The 24,698-nt window shown below is 36.2% G+C and overlaps 5 protein-coding genes across 5 annotated transcripts; 3 read left to right on the top strand and 2 right to left on the bottom strand.

The window, feature by feature from the left end:
* Positions 1 to 317: 317 nt before the first annotated feature.
* Positions 318 to 832, bottom strand: GCK72_022781 (uncharacterized protein; the record flags this gene model as incomplete). The annotated part of the gene is made up of 2 exons (XM_003090944.2): positions 318 to 464; positions 542 to 832. The coding sequence occupies 2 exons, from the start codon at positions 830 to 832 to the stop codon at positions 318 to 320; spliced, it is 438 nt and encodes a 145-aa protein (XP_003090992.2).
* Positions 833 to 13,054: 12,222 nt separating this feature from the next.
* Positions 13,055 to 14,164, top strand: GCK72_022780 (uncharacterized protein; the record flags this gene model as incomplete). Its single annotated transcript, XM_053735065.1, has 3 exons — positions 13,055 to 13,134; positions 13,182 to 13,979; positions 14,026 to 14,164. 3 exons carry the CDS (start codon positions 13,055 to 13,057, stop codon positions 14,162 to 14,164), a joined length of 1,017 nt encoding a protein of 338 aa, XP_053578631.1.
* Positions 14,165 to 14,654: 490 nt separating this feature from the next.
* GCK72_022779 (uncharacterized protein) lies at positions 14,655 to 15,832 on the top strand (the record flags this gene model as incomplete). The annotated part of the gene is made up of 3 exons (XM_003090945.2): positions 14,655 to 14,884; positions 14,932 to 15,732; positions 15,778 to 15,832. 3 exons carry the CDS (start codon positions 14,655 to 14,657, stop codon positions 15,830 to 15,832), a joined length of 1,086 nt encoding a protein of 361 aa, XP_003090993.2.
* A 1,832-nt stretch (positions 15,833 to 17,664) lies between these two features.
* GCK72_022778 (uncharacterized protein) lies at positions 17,665 to 18,670 on the bottom strand (the record flags this gene model as incomplete). The annotated part of the gene is made up of 3 exons (XM_053735064.1): positions 17,665 to 17,803; positions 17,851 to 18,296; positions 18,362 to 18,670. 3 exons carry the CDS (start codon positions 18,668 to 18,670, stop codon positions 17,665 to 17,667), a joined length of 894 nt encoding a protein of 297 aa, XP_053578630.1.
* Positions 18,671 to 21,243: 2,573 nt separating this feature from the next.
* Positions 21,244 to 22,251, top strand: GCK72_022777 (uncharacterized protein; the record flags this gene model as incomplete). Its single annotated transcript, XM_053735063.1, has 3 exons — positions 21,244 to 21,552; positions 21,620 to 22,065; positions 22,113 to 22,251. 3 exons carry the CDS (start codon positions 21,244 to 21,246, stop codon positions 22,249 to 22,251), a joined length of 894 nt encoding a protein of 297 aa, XP_053578629.1.
* Positions 22,252 to 24,698: the final 2,447 nt, after the last annotated feature.

The following is a 24,698-nucleotide window of genomic DNA, read 5'->3' as shown; positions in this document are numbered from 1 at the left end:
GGGGGAGAAATGAAGAAAAGGGGATAGATTAGTGTTGTATGTACATAGATAAAAATATTATGACCTTTGAAATAAGGAAAACATGAACAAACATGATATTACCGAAGGAAAAGAAATCAGTATGAATTGCGTTGAAGTGAATAAACCGTTGAAGTGAATAAAAAAAATGCATCAACGGGAATCTATTAAAAAAATGACATATGTCATGTAACCGGAAAGTTTTTACCAAAAAAATATTCGGAAGAAAGTAATATCTATAAATAGAAGCGATATCAAGTAACTTTTCTTTGTCTAGAATCTTACTTCATAGGGAAAATTTATTTGTAATCGTCGTATGGGAATTCCATCTTATCGACTCCTTCCTCTCCCAATCCATCCTTGTATGCATTCAAATCTTCTTGTATGAATGTTCGGTTGAGGCGGTGTTCTATGTTGCAGTGTTCGCACCACCAATGCTTTGCGTTCTAAAATAACATAAACATCATAATCTTTTTATATTTTCGATTATCTAAGGAAGCGGAAAATTGAAAAGAAAACAAACCGGGTTGTGTTGCGTAGGATTTGGTGGTGGTGGCTCAATTTGGGAAAGATATACCTCTTTCAGAAATTCGAGGAGTCTTTCTCTCTGTTCGTGCGGGAAAAGCGGCAAACGCTCCAGTGCACACAAAAACATAATTAGTTCTGATCGATGAGCCTCAATGTAATTGCGCAAACGGAGGGGAAGATGATCAATCTTGTCTTCTCTCACTTTTTTCACGAATCGATTCCAGACACGCATGTGGCGGAGTAGGGCAGCACGAGGAAAACGGCGAACAGGTGGGACAGCATTCATTGTTGACGTTGATTGATAATCTGAAAATTATGATTTATTTAATGATTAAATGACTGATAGGTGATAAAACGATATACTGTGTTGTGCCAACTGGAAAGTTCTTTTTCTTCACGTAAATTGTTTAAGTGGAACAATCTTCTTAAATCTTAGAGAAAAAGCACGAATCGGCTAATAACAGAAAAACTGATAAATTGCGTTCTGGAAGGAGAAACACAAAAAGTGGAAAAATGGAGAGAACAGAAAAAAAGAGAAAGAAGAAGAACGAGGGAACAATTGAATAATAAAAAAAAGTTATATGGGCATGAGATTGAGGAAATAAAACGGGAATATTTATTAAACTATGTTTTATTCTTCTATTTATTTTTTTTATTTTAAGAATTGTTGAATTTCATTAGAAATTTTTTTTAAATATATATTTTTTAAATAACCAATAGGTTGTCTCTCCTAGTATACTTCTCTGTCTTTTTTGACTTACAAATACAAAAATGTACAAGTCAAAAAAAAGCAGAATTGAAAAGTCATTTTCTGAGAATAAAACATGCCAGAAGAGAAGCAGGATGAAAAGAGAAACGGAAATGAGCCGTTTTTCGAGAAAAAGCGAGAATTGAGTAATAAAGTTGGATTTTCCTAGAAAAAATATCGGAAGACGGAAGAAGTTGCAATTTGAATCTACCGGAGTATACTATCACTTCTTGAAACCAAAGCAACAATACAATTATGAAAAGAAAGATAGAACAACATTTTACCGCGAAAAAATTGACAGTTGTTTGACAGAAACGGGTTGTTTGCTCTTTTTCTATAATGATAACACAATAAAATATCATTCCGAATGCAAATGACTTTTTCGTGTCAATAGTTCGGTTGTTGATAAGGAGAGCAAGACAGGGAATTATTATCATTAATTTCTTTGTGAATAAATAAGGGAGTAGCATTCATGAACTGTCTCTTCCTGGCGTTTACTCAAAAAAGACTACTAGACACATAAATAAAATAATAAAAAGGGGAAATGGCGGGTAGAAACCTCTTCTACTAGGGAATAGAGCTGACTAAATCAAGATGCATAGTGAATCACCAAAAAATGTTTCTTGAATGTGAACGTCGCTACTATTTTCTAAGCACATCTGTTTTTGTTCTGTGATCGATGATCGGAACTAAAAAACTGAAATTGCGGGATTTTGGAGAAAATTGAAATCTCCAAGTCAGAAGCAACAAAAAAGAATACTTGATGGATTTTCTTGTAGTTCCTGCCTCGATTTTTCTCTTTTTTGAAATGGTTTTCATGATTGAAGACGGCTACTACATTCGAATGTTCCTAGTGAAAAAAAAGCACTCCACCGAAATGAATCAGAAAGAAGTCGTTTTTTAGAATGAGAGGACATAAAACAGAAAGCAAACAAGTTTACAAAAATAGGATATAAAGATTGCTAAAAAAAAATAGTAAAAAGCTAAATTAGGTAAAAAGAAGTTGACATGGCCGCAGGATAGAGCACAATAAATTTTTCTCATTTTTTCGCTTCCAAAGATAGTACGCTCTTTCGGGAAGGAAGAAATAATTATAGTATTTGGAATTTGTTGTCTAGAGAACAAAAAATCTAATTTTTTTTAAATTCCATCAAGACATATTTCTTGTGTGTTCAATAAAGAGAAATGAAAGACGAGGGAACTCTACAAAAATGTTGTGAACTACAAAAATGGAAAACTAGGAGTGGACAACGTTTTTTTACAGAAAAGGTTGATACTTCAATAGTCACTACTGTTAATTTTAATAAGACGTTCCGAAAAACAGTTGTAAACACCCGACAAATATCAATTCGCTGAAAAAATGCAAATAAAAATGCCCACTATGAATGTGAAATGGAAGAACACAAAAACTCAATGAAGAAACGATAATCAGACTACAAAAAAAGAATTATATGCACTGGATAAACCTACTTTCCGTTATTTTTGGCTAGTTCTCTCTTTTCTGTTTTTTGATGAATGTTTGTAGCTGGGAAAAGCAGTTTTATGATCTGAGAAAAAAGGGGAAGATGAAAAAAAGAACAGAAATAAATGGGAAAAAGTACGAGAAGGACATGAAGAAATGAGGAAAGGGGAAGAAGGGGAGCGAAATCGGAATGAGAGGGCAAATGGCAAATTGGATAATAAAAGTTAATATGAGTAAAAGATTGAAAGAGCATGCAATAGTTTTTATTTGCTGTGAGTTTCACAAATGATGAAATTAGAAGTTCTAAAAAAGCGTTCAAAGTTTTATGAGTTCCACAATTGGAACAAGTTTGAGTAAGACGTGTTAGAAATATATAAAAAGTTAGACAATCTTGATAAACAAAACTTGTTCAGTGACAGTATGATTTCTACTTTACAAAATAGAACAATAACATGAAAAGCCAAACCAATATCTTACAGCTAGACATATCATAGTTGAAGCTTAAATGCTAGAGTCTTGAGAATGGAACACGGCCTTGTTCTTCGCAAGGACTGATGTTTCAGAGATTATTTGTAATAACCTTCATTTTGAATACATTTCTCATCCACATGACTAGATTAGTGGACAGATATGATTCAATCACGCTTACGCGTTATCTTCTTCCTACTAATGGAATAGTTCTGTCTGTGTGTCCGACGCTTCTCCCTGAATAACTTTTTTCTCTTCGAACCGTTTCAAAAGATGTTTGAGGGTATACACATGAACCTCCAAGCGCTTCAATTTTTGTACCCCGGGTGTCAGATTACTGTAGGATTACTGTAGCTACCGTAACCCAAAAAATGAAAAAGGGTTCCAAACAGAACGAGGGGAGACCAAACTTGGGTGGTAACAACCTTGACACCTCAGCATGACACCCAAAAAAAGTTGGGCCGGTTACTGTAGGATTACGGTAGTTACAGAGTTTTGAACATTAAAAGTCGAATCTGAATATCTTGGAAGGCTCAGATCCCCACTGATCGAGTACGTTGATAAATTTGTTAACTCTATAGTCCCGTACTTTTCCTTGGGACATTTTGCAGATTTTCCACTGCCATACCCCTAAAGGGGTACTGTAGCTACGGTAACCCAAAAATCGGGAAAGCAGGTGCAAACTGAATATACGGGGCCAATACTTTGCCCGTGACACCCTTGGCAACTTAAGACAATACTCTGAAAAATTTGAGCCAGTTTGGCTGCAACATCCAGAAATTTTCAAAAGTTTCCAGAATGTTCCAGAAACTTCTAGAAACTTCTAAAAATTTCCAGATACATATGGAAAGTTCTAGAAAGTTTTAGAAATAAAAAGAACCGTCCAGAAAATTCCAGCCTGACTTTTCCAGAGCCTTCCAAAAGATTCCAAAATAGAAAGAGTTTTGAATTTCGGCGGGAATTCAAATAATCCAGAATCTTCTAGAAACTACAAGAAAAAGTTTTGAATTTCGGCGAGAATTCAAATATTCCAGAACCTTCTAGAAACTTCTAGAAAGAGTTTTGAATTTCGGCGGGAATTCAAATAATCCAGAACCTTCTAGAAACTACAAGAAAAAGTTTTGAATTTCGGCGAGAATTCAAATATTCCAGAACCTTCTAGAAACTTCTAGAAAGAGTTTCGAATTTCGGCGGGAATTCGAAATATTCCAGAACCTTCTAGAAACTACAAGAAAAAGTTTTGAATTTCGGCGAGAATTCAAATATTCCAGAACCTTCTAGAAACTTCAAGAAAAAGTTTCGAATTTCGGCGGGAATTCAAATATTCCAGAACCTTCTAGAAACTACAAGAAAAAGTTTTGAATTTCGGCGGGAATTCAAATATTCCAGAACCTTCTAGAAACTACAAGAAAATGTTTTGAATTTCGGCGAGAATTCAAATATTCCAGAACCTTCTAGAAACTTCTAGAAAATGTTTTGAATTTCGGCGAGAATTCAAATATTCCAGAACCTTCTAGAAACTACAAGAAAAAGTTTCGAATTTCGGCGAGAATTCAAATATTCCAGAACCTTCTAGAAACTTCTAGAAAGAGTTTCGAATTTCGGCGGGAATCCGAAATATTCCAGAACCTTCTAGAAACTACAAGAAAATGTTTTGAATTTCGGCGGGAATTCAAATATTCCAGAACCTTCTAGAAACTTCAAGAAAATGTTTTGAATTTCGGCGGGAATTCAAATATTCCAGAACCTTCTAGAAACTACAAGAAAAAGTTTTGAATTTCGGCGAGAATTCAAATATTCCAGAACCTTCTAGAAACTTCAAGAAAAAGTTTCGAATTTCGGCGAGAATTCAAATATTCCAGAACCTTCTAGAAACTTCAAGAAAATGTTCTGAATTTCGGCGAGAATTCAAATATTCCAGAACCTTCTAGAAACTTCTAGAAAGAGTTTCGAATTTCGGCGGGAATCCGAAATATTCCAGAACCTTCTAGAAACTTCTAGAAAATGTTTTGAATTTCGGCGAGAATTCAAATATTCCAGAACCTTCTAGAAACTACAAGAAAAAGTTTTGAATTTCGGCGGGAATTCAAATATTCCAGAACCTTCTAGAAACTTCAAGAAAAAGTTTTGAATTTCGGCGGGAATTCAAATATTCCAGAACCTTCTAGAAACTTCAAGAAAAAGTTTCGAATTTCGGCGAGAATTCAAATATTCCAGAACCTTCTAGAAACTACAAGAAAAAGTTTTGAATTTCGGCGGGAATTCAAATATTCCAGAACCTTCTAGAAACTTCAAGAAAATGTTTTGAATTTCGGCGGGAATTCAAATATTCCAGAACCTTCTAGAAACTACAAGAAAAAGTTTTGAATTTCGGCGGGAATTCAAATATTCCAGAACCTTCTAGAAACTTCAAGAAAAAGTTTTGAATTTCGGCGGGAATTCGAAATACTCCAGAACCTTCTAGAAACTACAAGAAAAAGTTTTGAATTTCGGCGGGAATTCAAATATTCCAGAACCTTCTAGAAACTACAAGAAAAAGTTTTGAATTTCGGCGGGAATTCAAATATTCCAGAACCTTCTAGAAACTACAAGAAAAAGTTTCGAATTTCGGCGGGAATTCAAATATTCCAGAACCTTCTAGAAACTACAAGAAAAAGTTTCGAATTTCGGCGGGAATTCAAATATTCCAGAACCTTCTAGAAACTACAAGAAAAAGTTTTGAATTTCGGCGGGAATTCGAAATACTCCAGAACCTTCTAGAAACTACAAGAAAAAGTTTTGAATTTCGGCGGGAATTCAAATATTCCAGAACCTTCTAGAAACTACAAGAAAAAGTTTTGAATTTCGGCGGGAATTCAAATATTCCAGAACCTTCTAGAAACTTCAAGAAAAAGTTTCGAATTTCGGCGGGAATTCAAATATTCCAGAACCTTCTAGAAACTACAAGAAAAAGTTTCGAATTTCGGCGGGAATTCAAATATTCCAGAACCTTCTAGAAACTTCTAGAAAGAGTTTCGAATTTCGGCGGGAATCCGAAATATTCCAGAACCTTCTAGAAACTACAAGAAAATGTTTTGAATTTCGGCGGGAATTCAAATATTCCAGAACCTTCTAGAAACTTCAAGAAAATGTTTTGAATTTCGGCGGGAATTCAAATATTCCAGAACCTTCTAGAAACTACAAGAAAAAGTTTTGAATTTCGGCGAGAATTCAAATATTCCAGAACCTTCTAGAAACTTCAAGAAAAAGTTTCGAATTTCGGCGAGAATTCAAATATTCCAGAACCTTCTAGAAACTTCAAGAAAATGTTCTGAATTTCGGCGAGAATTCAAATATTCCAGAACCTTCTAGAAACTTCTAGAAAGAGTTTCGAATTTCGGCGGGAATCCGAAATATTCCAGAACCTTCTAGAAACTTCTAGAAAATGTTTTGAATTTCGGCGAGAATTCAAATATTCCAGAACCTTCTAGAAACTACAAGAAAAAGTTTTGAATTTCGGCGGGAATTCAAATATTCCAGAACCTTCTAGAAACTTCAAGAAAAAGTTTTGAATTTCGGCGGGAATTCAAATATTCCAGAACCTTCTAGAAACTTCAAGAAAAAGTTTCGAATTTCGGCGAGAATTCAAATATTCCAGAACCTTCTAGAAACTACAAGAAAAAGTTTTGAATTTCGGCGGGAATTCAAATATTCCAGAACCTTCTAGAAACTTCAAGAAAATGTTTTGAATTTCGGCGGGAATTCAAATATTCCAGAACCTTCTAGAAACTACAAGAAAAAGTTTTGAATTTCGGCGGGAATTCAAATATTCCAGAACCTTCTAGAAACTTCAAGAAAAAGTTTTGAATTTCGGCGGGAATTCGAAATACTCCAGAACCTTCTAGAAACTACAAGAAAAAGTTTTGAATTTCGGCGGGAATTCAAATATTCCAGAACCTTCTAGAAACTACAAGAAAAAGTTTTGAATTTCGGCGGGAATTCAAATATTCCAGAACCTTCTAGAAACTACAAGAAAAAGTTTCGAATTTCGGCGGGAATTCAAATATTCCAGAACCTTCTAGAAACTACAAGAAAAAGTTTCGAATTTCGGCGGGAATTCAAATATTCCAGAACCTTCTAGAAACTACAAGAAAAAGTTTTGAATTTCGGCGGGAATTCGAAATACTCCAGAACCTTCTAGAAACTACAAGAAAAAGTTTTGAATTTCGGCGGGAATTCAAATATTCCAGAACCTTCTAGAAACTACAAGAAAAAGTTTTGAATTTCGGCGGGAATTCAAATATTCCAGAACCTTCTAGAAACTTCAAGAAAAAGTTTCGAATTTCGGCGGGAATTCAAATATTCCAGAACCTTCTAGAAACTACAAGAAAAAGTTTCGAATTTCGGCGGGAATTCAAATATTCCAGAACCTTCTAGAAACTACAAGAAAAAGTTTCGAATTTTGCCAATTTTGCAAAGCTGTTATACGGCCGACCGAGGAAGGCCGCGGCCTCGGGTCAGCTTTGCCTCCAACAACTAAAAAAACAGCGACCGGGTGAGCTGCTGTGAAATTGTCTGAAGTGTTGTGTAAGATCCGGAATCAAGAATACATATACTGGAAAGGTCAGAAATTTTTTGTACCACACCTTATGCTGAACGACAAAGCAGTGCAATTAAGAAGAAATAATGAAAAACAGATAAGTCGAAACGAACAGTAAAGTTATAAGAACATTACATTACTTCATTCATCTCAAAAGTTTTTTTGGATTCCGAAGAAATTTTCCAGCAGTTTCTACTTACAAACTTCAAGTCATCTAAGTCCAGCGAAAATCGCGGCGTAGACGCGAATTTTCTGCTGGTTATGACTACTACACGAAGTATGAAAGGTCAAAGAAATGATAAGAAAAAATACACAATGATTAAACAACGGAAGTGTAGAGAAGGTTTATCGGGCTGGTGGACCCAAACCACCTCAATGAGTGAGAGAGACAGTGACTTAGGAAACAAGACAACATTTAATACAAACGGTTTATTATCGTACTCCCAAAGGTCGAGCACCTTGGTTAGAGAGTTCTTGGATCCGGTGCCATTGTTGCAGTTGTTGGGAGCACGTCCTCTTGATGGTGTAGAACTTCCGGTATGCGAGTAACTTCTGACGGTCGATCGGTGGATGGCTAACTTCCGATGCTAACTTCCGATAGTAATTTCCCGATACTAATTGATTGCAAATCAATAGCTTACATCGACAGTGACACGTAGCAAAGGTCGTCCAGAAGTGGGTATGTCGCACGTGTCATTCGGCTAGTGGGTTCAACCTTCGAGGGTAACAATAAGTTCACCGTTGTATATTTTAATAATACGTAAGAAAGTCTACAAGTTAGACGATATCAGTTGTGGAAATAATGATGGATTATTATTTCCACGACACTGGGGGGAGGGAATAGAACTTCCATAGTGGTAGCGTAATGGAAGTTCGTCCCATTTTCTCTTCAAAATAGAGTTTTCTCGACAAGACGAGGGTTAGGTAAGAATCAGAATGGACGTTGTGGAATTGTGATTTGTTCTTCTTCCTGATGTTATGGCCAAGATCACGAGTTGATCAGATATTTGTATACTCTGTAGTTGATAGTTCTTATGTAGGTGTTCGGTTATTGATGACTGCCATATCCGAGCCTTTTACTGATTTTGTGAGGTCCTTTTATCGGAGAACACTTGCGGAAGTTGTACTGTAGCCTTCCTTGTCAGTTGCAAAGTGCTCCTGGTCCGTCTATCTTTCTTCTTTGCTGTTCCACTACTTTGGGCCCTTTCATGAAACCACAAATAGGATTGATTTTCGAAACCATCCTCAGAATGTCATCAGTGCGATGTTTCGGTGGAGTTTTCCAGGTGCCATGATGTGAGACATACGATACATCCCCTGGATCTTCGCTGCCCGATTTCTGACTGTTTTGAGTATCATCGCACTGTGATTATCACCGATTGTGTATTGTTTTTTTTATCATACAATTTATGATATCTTAGTGTTTTGACCAAGTGTCATTGTGTTTTTCTCTTGCTGTGAAACAAGAATATTGCATCCAGTTCATGTTCACAAATTGAACGTTGTTAAGCTTCAGTATGACCTCGGTAGGCTATTTTAAAGTGGTGAGACCAAATCGTGACGTCGAGCATTTGTTTTTCGTAGCTAGGCTCAGTTATTTCCAAGTTGACATTCATCGTTTCTGCGAATCAGGACGATTTCCTTTGTTTGGTGTTTTCATTCCAGTCAGGTATAATCCGATGATTACTGAATGAATTTAGGCGTATTGCGTAGTTTGATTATAATTGTTGAACAACGTTGTGTTCCGGTTTGATAGAACCACAATTGGTTTGAACTGGAAAGGTGCACAGTTCTTGATTTGTTGTTGCCTCGTCCGTAAGCCGATGACAACTTTGATGATCGACCATGCAAGTCTTACAGCTGCGTAGATCGGATGCTTGATGTGTCGTTGTTGTAGTGGAGACTCCACTTTTTTCCCTTTGCTGTTGGCCAAATTCACCAGTGAATGACTGTCGAGATTTTCAATTTGGAAGATATCCAAGATGTTGTCGTAGTCCAGATTGCATATTGTAGATGATGTACCGAAGCTACCTTCGATTAGGTGCGATTTGGGTGTTGTGCCACGATTCAGGCTAATTCAATGCGATCATTGATATAATGAATAGATTTTAGTTATTCATGATGGGTAGGTACGAGACTTTTTGTTTTCAGAGAGAATGACCATTCAGATTTAGTTGTGGTGGTTCATTTTATAGGTCTGTTTCACGATTAGAAACTTCTCTCGTCTCGCTAGGACAACGTCTACGATATGACGCCCTACCAGTGAACCGTATGTTGCCACTCGTTCGGATCCTACCCGAACCCATACAGCCACGTATTGAGCAACAATTTTGCTTTACGATAGCTTTCTTCGAATAAGAGTTGCTTTGCTATGCGATTGGATATAGCTTATCTACGATAAGAGTAATGTATCCTTCGAGTAAGGTGATCAGAAGTTTGATTTAAATATACCGTGCTCACGTTCGAATAACGCGGCTTTAATTGAATTGGTTCCGAGCCCTGCATTCTCTCACCCCACCAAAGTTCGACTAACTCTGGTCGATGCACCATGTAGAGAAGGTTTATCGGGCTGGTGGACCCAAACCACCTCAATGAGTGAGAGAGACAGTGACTTAGGAAACAAGACAACATTTAATACAAACGGTTTATTATCGTACTCCCAAAGGTCGAGCACCTTGGTTAGAGAGTTCTTGGATCCGGTGCCATTGTTGCAGTTGTTGGGAGCACGTCCTCTTGATGGTGTAGAACTTCCGGTATGCGAGTAACTTCTGACGGTCGATCGGTGGATGGCTAACTTCCGATGCTAACTTCCGATAGTAATTTCCCGATACTAATTGATTGCAAATCAATAGCTTACATCGACAGTGACACGTAGCAAAGGTCGTCCAGAAGTGGGTATGTCGCACGTGTCATTCGGCTAGTGGGTTCAACCTTCGAGGGTAACAATAAGTTCACCGTTGTATATTTTAATAATACGTAAGAAAGTCTACAAGTTAGACGATATCAGTTGTGGAAATAATGATGGATTATTATTTCCACGACAGGAAGAAAGCGAGGAACATTTTTCTGCAAGTTTTTTCTTTTCTGGATAAATATCTGACGTAGTCTTTTTTGTTTTCTCCACATTTTAAAATTCTCTTATATCTATGCAGCTGGGTCTACAAATGTAAAGATTCGAAAAAAGTGCAAGTCAGAAAAGGAGACAGAAATAGAAATTAATCATGGTCTCTGCGTGCAGCACAAGAAAAGAAGAAGAAAAAAGAAAAAAGGGAAATGAACACATGCGAGTGGGGGAGGGGAGGCACCGAGAGGGGAAGGGGGGCACCGAGATTGACCGATAAAAGTTTTTATGTGAGAGAATTTCTGAAGGAATATCATTGTTAACATATATAATACATTCTAATTGTGAGTGTGAGAAAATACTAAATCAGCTTTATGACATGCTGATTGTGGTTAGAGCAGAGCAAGGCAGCCAACGCAACAACGTAGAGAATGGAACAGATGAACTGATTGAAGCGATTGGACATCTTCTCGAACACGTTCTTCAAACAATCAACGACTTGAAAATGCAGTTTCTTTTGGGAGAGAATAACTAGAATCAAAATTGACAACAATTTAAAAATATTATCAATGAAACCGTGTCTTTTCCATTGTTTCCACTATTTTTGAAATTTTCTGTCACCTGTTTTGTATTTTCTAGCTAGTTTTGAATAAAGACAGATCATAAATCAGAAAAATGAACTTTGCAAAAAAGAAAAAAAAGTTTGGACCCGGAAGGAATCGAACCAACGCTTCCAGCTAGGGTTATTAGTCCTTGCCCGACGTGCTACCATTACACCACAGGCCCGCATTCCACGAATGAGTTAGGGGGGTAGATATGGCGGGGAAAACACGAGAGCAACGAGGAAAAAAGGAAAGGAGCAGCTTGCGGTTCTGATTGGAACGCAAAGAATGAAAAAAATTGCGTAAGTAAATATAAATCGGGGGTTTGAATTATTTCAGTTTTGAGACTAATTTTGCTTATTCAAAAAACAATTCATTTTTTGTCAAGCTCTGATAGTCGATAGATGTTGAAAAGTATAGTTATGGCCTTCCCAATCTGTCAGTCTTTCCTTTTTCATGACCGCGTGACTCTCCAATTGTTTTCATCATTTTCTTCTGACTCATTCTCAATTTCCTCATTTTTTTGTGGAACTGATATTTTCCTAGATCACAGTTTTTTTGCAAATCTGATCATTCTTGAAACAATAGATTGGCTGATGTTTAATCATCGAATTGACTTTTTAGTAAAACATGACAATTGTTTTCGGTTACAATATAAACCGAATGTCAAGCATTTTTTTTGTTTCAGTTTCATTGTGTCACACCTACCATTTCCCATATTTTTCTGTGGGTTGACAGAATTTCTGAAAATGTTTAATTTCTCGATACAAAAAAAAGGAACAATTTTTTCATCGAACATCTCTCATGTTTCTATTTTGCTATTTGGTCTAAATATGACACACAAAACCAAAATACAAGTGAAAAATTAAAACATTCTAAACTTTCAGAACTGACCGGAAAACATAGCATACAAAGACTGAAAAAGACATGAAAAGGTTCAAACGGGAAATCTGATCAAATCTTGCAGTTCTGGTCACTCAAAAACCTATATCAGATGACTCATATGTTCAATATAAACATTCACTCTATGAAGACTGAAGATGCTTTTCTTGTTGAAGAAATGGGAAAAGTGGGATGGGTAGAGAGATTTTTGGCACATCGAGAGATGATAGCTTTTCTTCCTGTACAACCCTTCTGTCTTTTTTCTTATGATATTATAAATTTTGTGAAATTTCTGCAGTTTCATAACTCACGACGAATAAAACGTAATTTAGAAATGAGGATATACAGACACACAGACAGACTTTTCTCCCGGTTAACTGAAAACGCAGACAACTACAAAAATAATAAAAAGGAAATCGACTGGGATTTCCAAAACTATTTTCAAATTTTTCTGAACGCATCCAGGAGTCGAGAAAATTGAGCCGAAAGTTCGTCTCAGATCTCGATTCTTAACCATATAAATCATTCGAATATGGTGTGAGGAGGAACTATTTCCCCCACTCCCCAGATAATCCACGGTTTTCAACGGTTGTAATGAATGGGAGAATATATGAATAGGCGGGAGGGGAGAGTGTGAATGACGTGGAAAAACACTTGGACCCATCCATTCCCTCCTATTTAGTCTCTCCATATCTTCTGTCGAAGGATGACGTCTCCCTTGCCTCTCCTCCGTGTCCCATACCTCCCGTTAGCCAGAATTATCGATTTTATGGAGCCCAATGAATTGTGAGTTTCTTCTTATTATGTTTTCAAACATTCATGGTATATTTTAGAGTATCGCTGTCTTTCTGCTCTCAGAAAAGCCAATCTGTCATCAAAACTCTACGGAAAGCGTCATGTGACGAACATCTACATGTTGGGGGATCCGAGAACAATGTATCATCCATTTCATTCACTAATTTTGGCTGTGTGTTGAGTACAAGTAACTCTGCATATATCTCAAGTTCTAAAAAAGAGGAATTTGTGAAATTGGGTGAACAACAAGTACGAGTCAAATATCACCGTTTAAGGAAATATTTGATGACATATTGGGAAGATGAACTGACTGGATTGGAAGCTATCACTGATTATGTGATGGATTTATTCAATATTGATGTATCAGAAGTCTATATCTCTAAAGATTCATTCAAAATGATTGAATGGGTGAATAATAGACAGAAGACACAATTGAAAAAAGTGGCTTACGTAGACTGGAATAGAATACCATCGGAAGAAGAAATGAATTATATTCTGAAGGATTGCCAGTGTTCATCTGAAATACTTATATACTCAGAAGCTCCGCCCAATTTTCGCTTCTCGAGTAACTTTCGTAGAATCGATTGCTTTGATATCACTGATTCCAAATGGGTAACAATCGATAACCTGTTAACCATGGATGGGGTCGATATTGTTTTAGGGACATGTAGTCTGTCTAGTACTGATTTGAATGTCTTTCTGAAGCATTGGTTGTCAGGAGGGTGTCCGAGACTCAAGTTTTTCTTGGCTATGATTAACACTGTGAATATCCTCCAATTACTTGATGGTCTCATGGATAACGCCGTTGTTGTGGAGAACGATCGTAACTACTCCAGGTAATAGTTTGATATATTAGTAGTTTCTCATAATTCCTTATTTCAGCCCATTTGGATACAGTAAAACTTTGTCATTTGGAGTTGATATACAACGAGCGGATGGTGTGACAGCTACAGTTTGCAAGCAGATGAATGAAACATTGGTTATTGCTGTTTGGCCAGAGATCACTTATAATTATATTTAAACGTTTTTTTGTTCTTTCCGTTTTGTTTATCCAACCATCTATTTTTCAACTACAGTGACAGCCACCGTAACTTTTTTCAATGTCTTCCCTCTTATAATTTTTTATTTGAAAAACAAAAATTCATCACATTTTCCACCAAATAAAGAGAGATACGTTAAAAGCCAGAAGTGACGAAAATGATTTTTTGTGTTGATTGTAAATTATCATCTATCTACGCATGCCGTTGATTATCCAATCGATTTTTATAAAATTCTTATGTGGAACACTACAGTTGAAACAGCTTTCTGGGAAGATCAAACAAGCAAAAACAAGGAACGATTTATTCAAGGATGGGAAGACGAGAGATGAGACTGTTGTAAACAAACAGAATATGAGTGACATGAGAAAACTACAGTAGTCCAGCTGTCCTCTCCCACGTCACTCTCACTCTCCTCTCTCGCCTACACGTCCATTTATTTCGATTCAGTCTCCCCACGTTTTTCCTACAAGAATGACGTTTCTCTTCTCTCTCTTGCTTTGTTGGATTATTTCCGTCTTCTTCCAATCAATCAAGTCTATCCTCATCCCCAATATACCGTTACCCTCACCTCACCTTCCTCCGCCGCAACTTTTCTCAACCCGTCAACCCGACGTCCCGGTACCCTCATTTCCATTTCGTCTCTTCCGTATCCCATACCTCCCGCTAGGCAGAATTATCGATTTTATGGATCCAGATGCATTGTGAGTTTCTTCTTATTATAATTTCAAATCTTCATTTTCTATTTCAGAATATCGCTATCCTTTTGCTCTCGGAAAAGTCACTCTGTCATAAAAACACATCGAAGAGCACCATTCAATGGACGTCTCTGTGTTTCGGGATACGACAACAATTTATCATTCCGTACATTTCAAAATCGCAATTGTGTGTTAAGTGTAAGTAGTAGCTACGCATACATTACAAATAAGGAAAGAAAAGAAATGGAATACGTGAGAATGAACTGGATGTATGTTGGAGTGTACCGTTCAAATGGAAATCTTGTGTTACGCTGGTATGGTAATACAACGGATGGATTGGAAGAGACCACTAATTATGTGACCGATCTATTCAATATTGATGTATCAGAAGTCTGTGTATTTAAAGATGCAATCAAAATGATTAAATGGGTGAATAGTATACAGAAGACACCATTGAAAAAAATGGTTTACATGGACTGGGGCGTCATTTCATCGGAAGAAATGATTTATATTCTGAGGAATTGCACAACTTTATCTGAAATATGCATTCTCTCAAAGTCTCCACCCAATTTCCGTTTCTCGAAAAAATTCCGAAACATCGATTGCTTAGATATCTGTTACGGACAATGGGTGACAATCAAAAACCTATTAACAATGGATGGAATTGTTATTAATCTGAAAAGGTCTACCCTGACTAACAATGATTTAAATGTCTTTCTGAAGCACTGGCTGTCTGGAGGGTGTCCTCGATTGAAACTATTCCGTGCTAGAACTGGTTCTGTGGATATCTTTCGAGTTCTAGCTGGTTTACTGCATAATGCCGTTTTTGTGGAGGATCGTCGAGACTACACTAGGTAACAATTCAATGTATTTCTTTTACAACAACTTCTAAATTCCAGCCCTTTTGGACACAAATGTGGGATGGATATGACATTCGACGTGCGGATGGTGTGACAGCTACAGTACACCATCATCCGCCGGACACCGTGGTCATTGCTGTTTGGCCAGAGACCACTGATAATTATAATTAATCGTTCTTTTTTGTTCCTTTTGTTCCATTTCCTTCTGTTCCATTTATCTAACTGTACTCAACTACAGGGTCTAACTGTACTCACCCCGGGCCGGGCCAGGCTGACAGAAATTTTTTGCTGGCCCGGCCCGGATTCAAAAATTTCTGATGATCAATCCATTGTTCTTTGCACTTCTTATGAATGGTTTCCTCATCGAATAATTTTTTGTATTCTTTATCTACTTTTTAACTATAAACGATATCAAAAGCATCAGAATCGACAAAAGTTAATGATATACTCGTTGGAGAAACAGTAATTAGGCTGAGAAGCTGCTGAAAATCTTGAAAATTGCAAAAAAATCTAGTGGTATGAAAATTGTTTTTTTTTTGGCCGAAATCGATTGAAACATTGAAAAAAGGGAAGTTTTTGATACAACTTTTACTGGAAAATGACAAAAACTGTCGAAAGAAGCGTGTGTCTCATTTCCAGTAACACTCGGCACAACTCTTTCGAGTATTGGCACCTCAGCTTCCGTGTACTCCTGGTTCCACTCCAATTCTGGTCTCGGCAAAAAGCTTATTCCTTCATCTATGTGCTGTCTCTTATTGTTCATGGACTCGTTCAAACTGCTATCGTAGCATAGTGATCCTAATAAAATGGACAAAGTGAAACTTACAAATGTCGTGTAGAAAAACGGCAAAATTGGCTGAATTTGAACAGTTTTAGCTGAAAATTTTTGAAAATCAGCAGAAAATCAACAAATATATTGGAAAGTCAAGGAAAAATGTAAAAAAATACAGTTTTTTGACGCTGCTAATCTGAAGAGCGAAATATCGACAAATCACACTATGATCTACGACGGGAGGATGGTGTGACTGCTACAGTATTTTATCTGCCGGACGAGGAAATAATAATTGCTGTTTGGCCTGAGATTGTGTGTTGTTATTAAATAAATTTACCCACGAATTGTTTTCTCTAACAACAAAAAAAGGGAAAGTCTCATTTACGATAAGAAGTCATTTTTCAATGTTGTATTTGATACGCAATTGAAGTTTTGTGGCACAGAACGTCTCAGTTTCTAAACCATCAAATCAGAGTTTGTGTATTGTTTCAAAATTTTCTATTTTTGTCCTTACTGTTACCGTTGGTGGTGTAGTTTTTACCACAGTTACTGGTTTGAAATATTGGTACATCAGTTTACCAAACGTTTCATCACGAGTGACTACTTTGCCTCTCGAAACTGGGTACCTTGACTTTTCTTCTTTTGTCATGAACAATCTTTGATTCATTTTGAGCTTCTCTCAAAAACCGATATACGTCTTCGTGACATTGTCGAATCTCTTCGGTTAGGTTTTCGACAAGATTTTCGTCATGTGGGTTTGTGGGTTCAGTTTCTCTGGAAGTTATTGTTTTTTTTCTATTTTTTATTTGTTTTTTTCTTCTTACCTGAAAATGGATTACATTTCTTTTTATGGTTCTTTACGAGCTTTTTGCGATAAACCTAACAAATACACAGAAACAATTTTCGCAAACTTGTCTGCGAATTTCTGAACGCCGAGAATCGTGTATTTCATTGCTCAAAACAGTAGGATCAAACAACTTTTCATGATCGTTAATAAAAGATAACTGTGTATTTAAAATCTTCATTTTATTTAACAAAAACAAGGTTGCAACAGCTTAATTAACATGATTCTTATTTTTCTCGTTTTCAATTATTACAATCATTTTGAAATTCTTTCGAAGATTTGGTTCATTAACGCTTGTAGCTTTCTTAAATTACTGACAGGAAGCATCACGCTCCCTGTCTTCTTGAAGGAGCTTTTCAAAGCATTCTTCGCAGATGATATGCCCACCTAGAACAAGAACTCGGGGAATCCTAGTGTAGCGGCCAAGATGGCAGATTTCGCAGTATAAGCTGAAAATGGAAGATTGGTGACAAAATAAGTATAAATGGTTACTTACCTATTATCATCTACATCGATATCTGACTCTTCATTATCCGATAGTGGACCAATAAAAATCACTTCTATCGGTTTTTCTTCAGCATTCTGAGACTTCATTTCCAGCTCTCTTGGCATAATTTTGACTGACTCCAATGGTACTTCATCTTCGTTTTGATCCACAAACTTTTCTTTTGAATAAATATAAATATCGAGGGTGCTTCCCGCACCGAACAACGAAATGAACACTTGCAGAAGAACAACGGCTGTGCACATGGGCTCCTCAACTGTCAATGCTTTTTCGATTGTGTAGTACAGAAAATATGCATGAGAAGAAATAATAACCGAGATCATAGTCCAGGACTTGTCAGCAGCGAGACTTGGTTTGAATTTTCTGTTAGCAGAGAAACAAAATCCAAAATAGACAGCGATGATGAGAGGCATGGTTGCCAAAGCTACGAAGGAATCCTGAAAATGGAATGAATAAAATACAGTTAATGTATCAATCTAAAACACTTTTCAAAAACACTTACCTCTGGTTTTGTTTTCATTTTGAGGGCTGCAAGTTTTCCGAACAGAGACAATGCAAAAATCAATATGAATCCAAACATCAAAGTATTTTTGCACCGTTGGAGTATTTTGATCTTGAACGATTTCTGTACAGTATCCAAACAACGCGATAACTGATAGGTGCCTAGAGTTATGAGAGCAAGAAAGAACATTCCGGCAACATCTTTGATGAGAAAATCATGACTCCACTTTGAATCGTCGTCGATAGCAACGATGAATACAATCACAGCTTGGAGAATGAAATAGAGATATACAAGAATACCTGTGAGCATTTTCTTTATATAATAAGAAGACGAGTACGAGTTGGAATCGACCAGTCAGAAGAGACGAATGGGAATGAATATGAATGAATAAATCTCTTTCTATAGCATTGCGTTCAGGTACGTCATAGAACAGGGCGGAGCTTAGATAAGCGCGGCAATATAAGATTAAAAAAACAGAGTTGTAAACTTGAAAGGACTGCCGACTGACGGTATACGTCGGAATGCCGACAAAACACTCTGATTGGGATAAGATAACTCTATGGCTCGGAATATGCAGCCGACAAAGGTTGATTTAAGAAATTTATGTAGATCAAATTTTGAAAGCATAAAAGTACTATTTTACAATCATTTTCAAAATAGTTCTCTTGTGACCGAAAAATACACTGCTATCAGTTTAAAGGATTTTCCGAAGAGTTGTTTTTTCCCACAACGGCACAAATTTGTAAAGAAAATCGTCATCTGAAAGAAGCAACATCATGCTTTTTGCGCAAAACCCTTAAAAACTGCCTAGAATTCTGACATCCATCACATAAAAATTTAAACAGAACATTCAAATTTTGTATATAATAAAAAATACAAATGAAATACAAAATTCCAAAATGGATTGCAGTAATTGTTACAAATGTGCCGAAAATCGATTATTGTTTGACAAAAGCGGATTCAGCATGGCTAAAGGAAGTTTCTGTAATATCAAACTTCACTACAGGAATATTGTTTATCTGGAAAAACAAAGTAATGGGAAAAATTTTCTGAAATTCATCGAAATTAGATTTGTCGGTTTTTTCCAAAGGCAGAAATCCAAAAATTTGCAATGGAATCACCTTGTTTATCTCAAAATGTTCAAGATAATTCATGTACTTTGACAGCCCGGAAAATGTGGGTAACGGGACAAAAATAGTGGTCGAGCGGTCAAAAAATTAACATCAAAACTGTTTTTGTTGGAAAATAATTATAAACACAAATGATACACTTTTTTTGATACACCGGTCAAGGAATTTAAAATAAGCCATTTTTCGAATTTTCATGATTTTTGAAAATGTTAAATAAAACTTTTGAAACATGATCTTTTATTCATAATGTTAATTAGATACAACAATAACTCTACAATAAACGTTTTCCCAAAGATTCAGATCAATCCGAACAATTTGAAAAAAAGTTATGATCGAAAAACCCTAGCGGAATAAGGTTATGGCCAGCACTGCTTCTGAACGTTCTGCAAAAACATCAAGTTTTTGTGCAAAAAAAAAAGATTACAGTTGAAATACAGTGACCCAAAACGGATTGCGCTAATTGTCTACGAATATACCGAGAATCTTTTGTTGTTTGACAGACGCGGATTCAGCATGTCTATAAGAAGTTTCTGTAATATCGAGCTTGACTACGGGGTATTGTTTATCTGGAACAACAGAATAAGGAAAAAAAGTACCAGAAATTCACATATACTAGATTTGTCGGTTCTTCCCATAGGCAAAAAGCCAGTAATTAGCAATGGAATCATTTTGTTTACCTGAAAAGTTTGAAGATAAATCATGTATTGAAAATGTCAAGATAATACGTTCAGAGTTACAAAAGTAATTCTCGTGTGGTACCTATAAGAATAAAAACAGAAGCTTGCTCTCATCTCTTTACTCTTTTGATATTATTTTTTTACATTCCTACGCTAACGTAGGTGTTGAAAACGCCACATTTAGTCTCAAAGGCTTTGCAGAAATGAACGAAGCTTACTCGAAATAGTACTATGAGGCTAACAGTTGCATTTGCAAAGTTCTAGATTTCTGCCTTTGGAAAAAAACCGACAAATCTAGTTTCGATGAATTTCAGGTTGTTTTCCCCATTTTTTTTTCCAGATAAACAATATTACTGTGGTCAAGTTCGATGTTACAGAAACTTCCTATAGCCATGGTGAATCCGCTTATGTCAAACAATTATCGAATGTCGGCATATTCGTAACAATTAGTGCAATCCATTTTGGATTTCTGTATTTCATTTGTATTGATTTTACTATATACAAAATTTGAATGTTCTGTTTAATTTTTTATGTGATGGATGTCAGCATTCTAAGCAGTTTTTAAGCGTATTGCACAAAAAACCTCTTGTTGCTTCTTTCAGATAGCGATTTTCTTCACAAATTTGTGTCGTTGTGTAAAAAAACCATTTTTCGGGAAATCCTTTCAACTGATAGCTATGTATTTTTCGGTCACAAGAGAACTATTTCGAAAATGATTGTAAAATAGTACTTGTATGCTTTTAAAATTTGATCTACATAAATTTCTTAAATCAACCTTTGTCGCTTGCATATTCCGAGCCATAGAGTTATCTTATCCCAATCAGAGTGTTTTGTCGGCATTCCGACATACTCAATTTATTTTCAAAACAGTAAACCGTCAGTCGGCAGTTCTCTCAAGTTTACGACTCAATTATTTTTATCTTCTCATATCCCGCTAATCTGAGCTCCGCCCTGTTTTATGACCTACCTGAACGCAATGCTATAGAAAGAGATTTATTCATTCATATTCATTCTCATTCGTCTCTTCTGACTGGTCTAATCCAACTCGTACTCATCTTCTTATTCTTTAAAGAAAATGCTCACGGGTATTCTTGTGTATCTCTATTTCATTCTACAAGCTGTGATTGTATTCCTCGTTGCTATCGACGACGATTCAAAGTGGAGTCATGATTTTCTCATCAAAGATGTTGTCGGAATGTTCCTTCTTGCTCTCATATCTCTTGGCACCTATCAGTTATCGCGTTGTTTGGATACTGTACAGAAATGGTGCAACATCAAACCACTCCAACGGTGCAAGAATACTATGATGTTTGGATTCATGTTAATTTTTGCATTGTCTCTGTTCGGAAAACTTGCAGCCCTCAAAATGAAAACAAAACCAGAGGTAATTTTTTTTTGAAAAATGTTTTAGATTGATACATTAACTGTATTTTATTCATTCCATTTTTCAGGATTCCTTCGTAGCTCTGGCAACCATGCCTCTCATCATCGCTGTCTATTTTGGATTTTGTTTCTCTGCTAACAGAAAATTCAAACCAAGTCTCGCTGCTGACAAGTCCTGGACAATGATCTCGGTTATTATTTCTTCTCATGCATATTTTCTGTACTACACAATCGAAAAAGCATTGACAGTTGAGGAGCCCATGTGCACAGCCGTTTTTGTTCTGCAAGTGTTCATTTCGTTATTCGGTGCGGGAAGCACCCTCGATATTTATATTTATTCAAAAGAAAAATTTGTGGATCAAAACGAGGAAGAAGTACTATTGGAGTCAGTCAAAATTATGCCAAGGGAGGTGGAAATGAAGTCTCAGAATGCTGAAGAAAAACCGATAGAAGTGATTTTTATTGGTCCATTATCGGATAATGAAGAGTCAGATTTTGATGTAGATGATAATAGGTAAGTAACCATTTACACTGACCTTGTCACCAATCTTCCATTTTCAGCTTATACTGCGAAATCTGCCATCTTGGCCGCTACACTAGGATTCCCCGAGTTCTTGTTCTAGGTGGATATATCATCTGCGAAGAATGCTTCGAAAAGCTCCTGCAAGAAGACAGGGAGCGTGATGTTTCATGTCAGTAATTTAAGAAAGCCAAAAGCGTTAATGAACCAAATCTTTGAAAGAATTTCAAAATGATTGTAATAATTGAAAACGAGAAAAATAAGAATCATGTTAATTAAGCTGTTGCAACCTTTTTTTTGTTAAATAAAATGAAGATTTTAAATACGCAACTGTCTTTTATTAACGATATACAGAGTGGCGCGTATTATTTGAATTTTTGTAAATTTTCACGTTTTTTATCATTCTGCCAAAATTCAGATCAATAAGTTTTGTTCTAGGTAAATGGCACCGCCGAGTCCACATCGCTCTTCCTACGTTGTAGATTTCCCCTTTCGGCATGTAGACCTAACGGGAGCTTGTAGATCACTTCATTATCAATTATATAGGTGTAAAAAAAAGTTTTTAGAAAAGCTTTACTCCATCATTAGATATTAGGTTGAGTCATAAGTTTCTTTCTTTTTTTGGGAGATTTTTGGGATAAAATTTTTCAAGGCTAATAACTTACATAATGAGAAATATTGTTGGTTGGTACCTACAACTCATTATAATTATACAGGTGGCTTGCCGTTTCTTTCCTGCTAAAACTCAGCCGTAGGCCCCCATATCAATGATACGAGTGACAAGGTCAGTTTTCGATGATTTTTGTTCGTATTCTGGTTCAATTTGTTTTCCGCTTCGATAAAAATACGCACAAACTAGTATTTTGAATGATTATTGTCTCAAGACAAAAACTACAGTACCCCATATCAATGATACGAGTGACAAGGTCAGTTTTCGATGATTTTTGTTCGTATTCTGGTTCAATTTGCTTTACGATTCAATAAAAATACCCACAAACTAGTATTTTGAATGATTATTGTCTCAAGACGAAAACTACAGTACCCCATATCAGTGATACGAGTGACGAGGTCAGTTTTCGATGATTTTTGTTCGTATTCTGGTTCAATTTGCTTTACGATTTAATAAAAATACCCACAAACTAGTATTTTGAATGATTATTGTCTCAAGACGAAAACTACAGTACCCCATATCAGTGATACGAGTGACAAGGTCAGTTTTCGATGATTTTTGTTCGTATTCTGGTTCAATTTGTTTTCCGCTTCGATAAAAATACGCACAAACTAGTATTTTGAATGATTATTGTCTCAAGACGAAAACTACAGTACCCCATATCAATGATACGAGTGACAAGGTCAGTTTTCGATGATTTTTGTTCGTATTCTGGTTCAATTTGTTTTCCGCTTCGATAAAAATACGCACAAACTAGTATTTTGAATGATTATTGTCTCAAGACGAAAACTACAGTACCCCATATCAGTGATACGAGTGACAAGGTCAGTTTTCGATGATTTTTGTTCGTATTCTGGTTCAATTTGTTTTCCGCTTCGATAAAAATACGCACAAACTAGTATTTTGAATGATTATTGTCTCAAGACGAAAACTACAGTACCCCATATCAGTGATACGAGTGACAAGGTCAGTTTTCAATGATTTTTGTTCGTATTCTGGTTCAATTTGCTTTACGATTCAATAAAAATACCCACAAACTAGTATTTTGAATGATTATTGTCTCAAGACGAAAACTACAGTACCCCATATCAGTGATACGAGTGACAAGGTCAGTTTTCGATGATTTTTGTTCGTATTCTGATTCAATTTGTTTTCCGCTTCGATAAAAATACGCACAAACTAGTATTTTGAATGATTATTGTCTCAAGACGAAAACTACAGTACCCCATATCAGTGATACGAGTGACAAGGTCAGTTTTCGATGATTTTTGTTCGTATTCTGGTTCAATTTGTTTTCCGCTTCGATAAAAATACGCACAAACTAGTATTTTGAATGATTATTGTCTCAAGACGAAAACTACAGTACCCCATATCAATGATACGAGTGACAAGGTCAGTTTTCGATGATTTTTGTTCGTATTCTGGTTCAATTTGTTTTCCGCTTCGATAAAAATACGCACAAACTAGTATTTTGAATGATTATTGTCTCAAGACGAAAACTACAGTACCCCATATCAGTGATACGAGTGACAAGGTCAGTTTTCGATGATTTTTGTTCGTATTCTGGTTCAATTTGTTTTCCGCTTCGATAAAAATACGCACAAACTAGTATTTTGAATGATTATTGTCTCAAGACGAAAACTACAGTACCCCATATCAGTGATACGAGTGACAAGGTCAGTTTTCGATGATTTTTGTTCGTATTCTGATTCAATTTGTTTTCCGCTTCGATAAAAATACGCACAAACTAGTATTTTGAATGATTATTGTCTCAAGACGAAAACTACAGTACCCCATATCAGTGATACGAGTGACAAGGTCAGTTTTCGATGATTTTTGTTCGTATTCTGGTTCAATTTGTTTTCCGCTTCGATAAAAATACGCACAAACTAGTATTTTGAATGATTATTGTCTCAAGACGAAAACTACAGTACCCCATATCAATGATACGAGTGAC

Source organism: Caenorhabditis remanei, chromosome X, assembly GCF_010183535.1.
Source record: "Caenorhabditis remanei strain PX506 chromosome X, whole genome shotgun sequence".
Classification (NCBI taxonomy): Eukaryota; Metazoa; Nematoda; class Chromadorea; order Rhabditida; family Rhabditidae; genus Caenorhabditis; species Caenorhabditis remanei.
The sequence above is the reverse complement of the archived record's forward strand: the minus strand, read 5'-3'. Positions and strand labels throughout refer to the sequence as shown.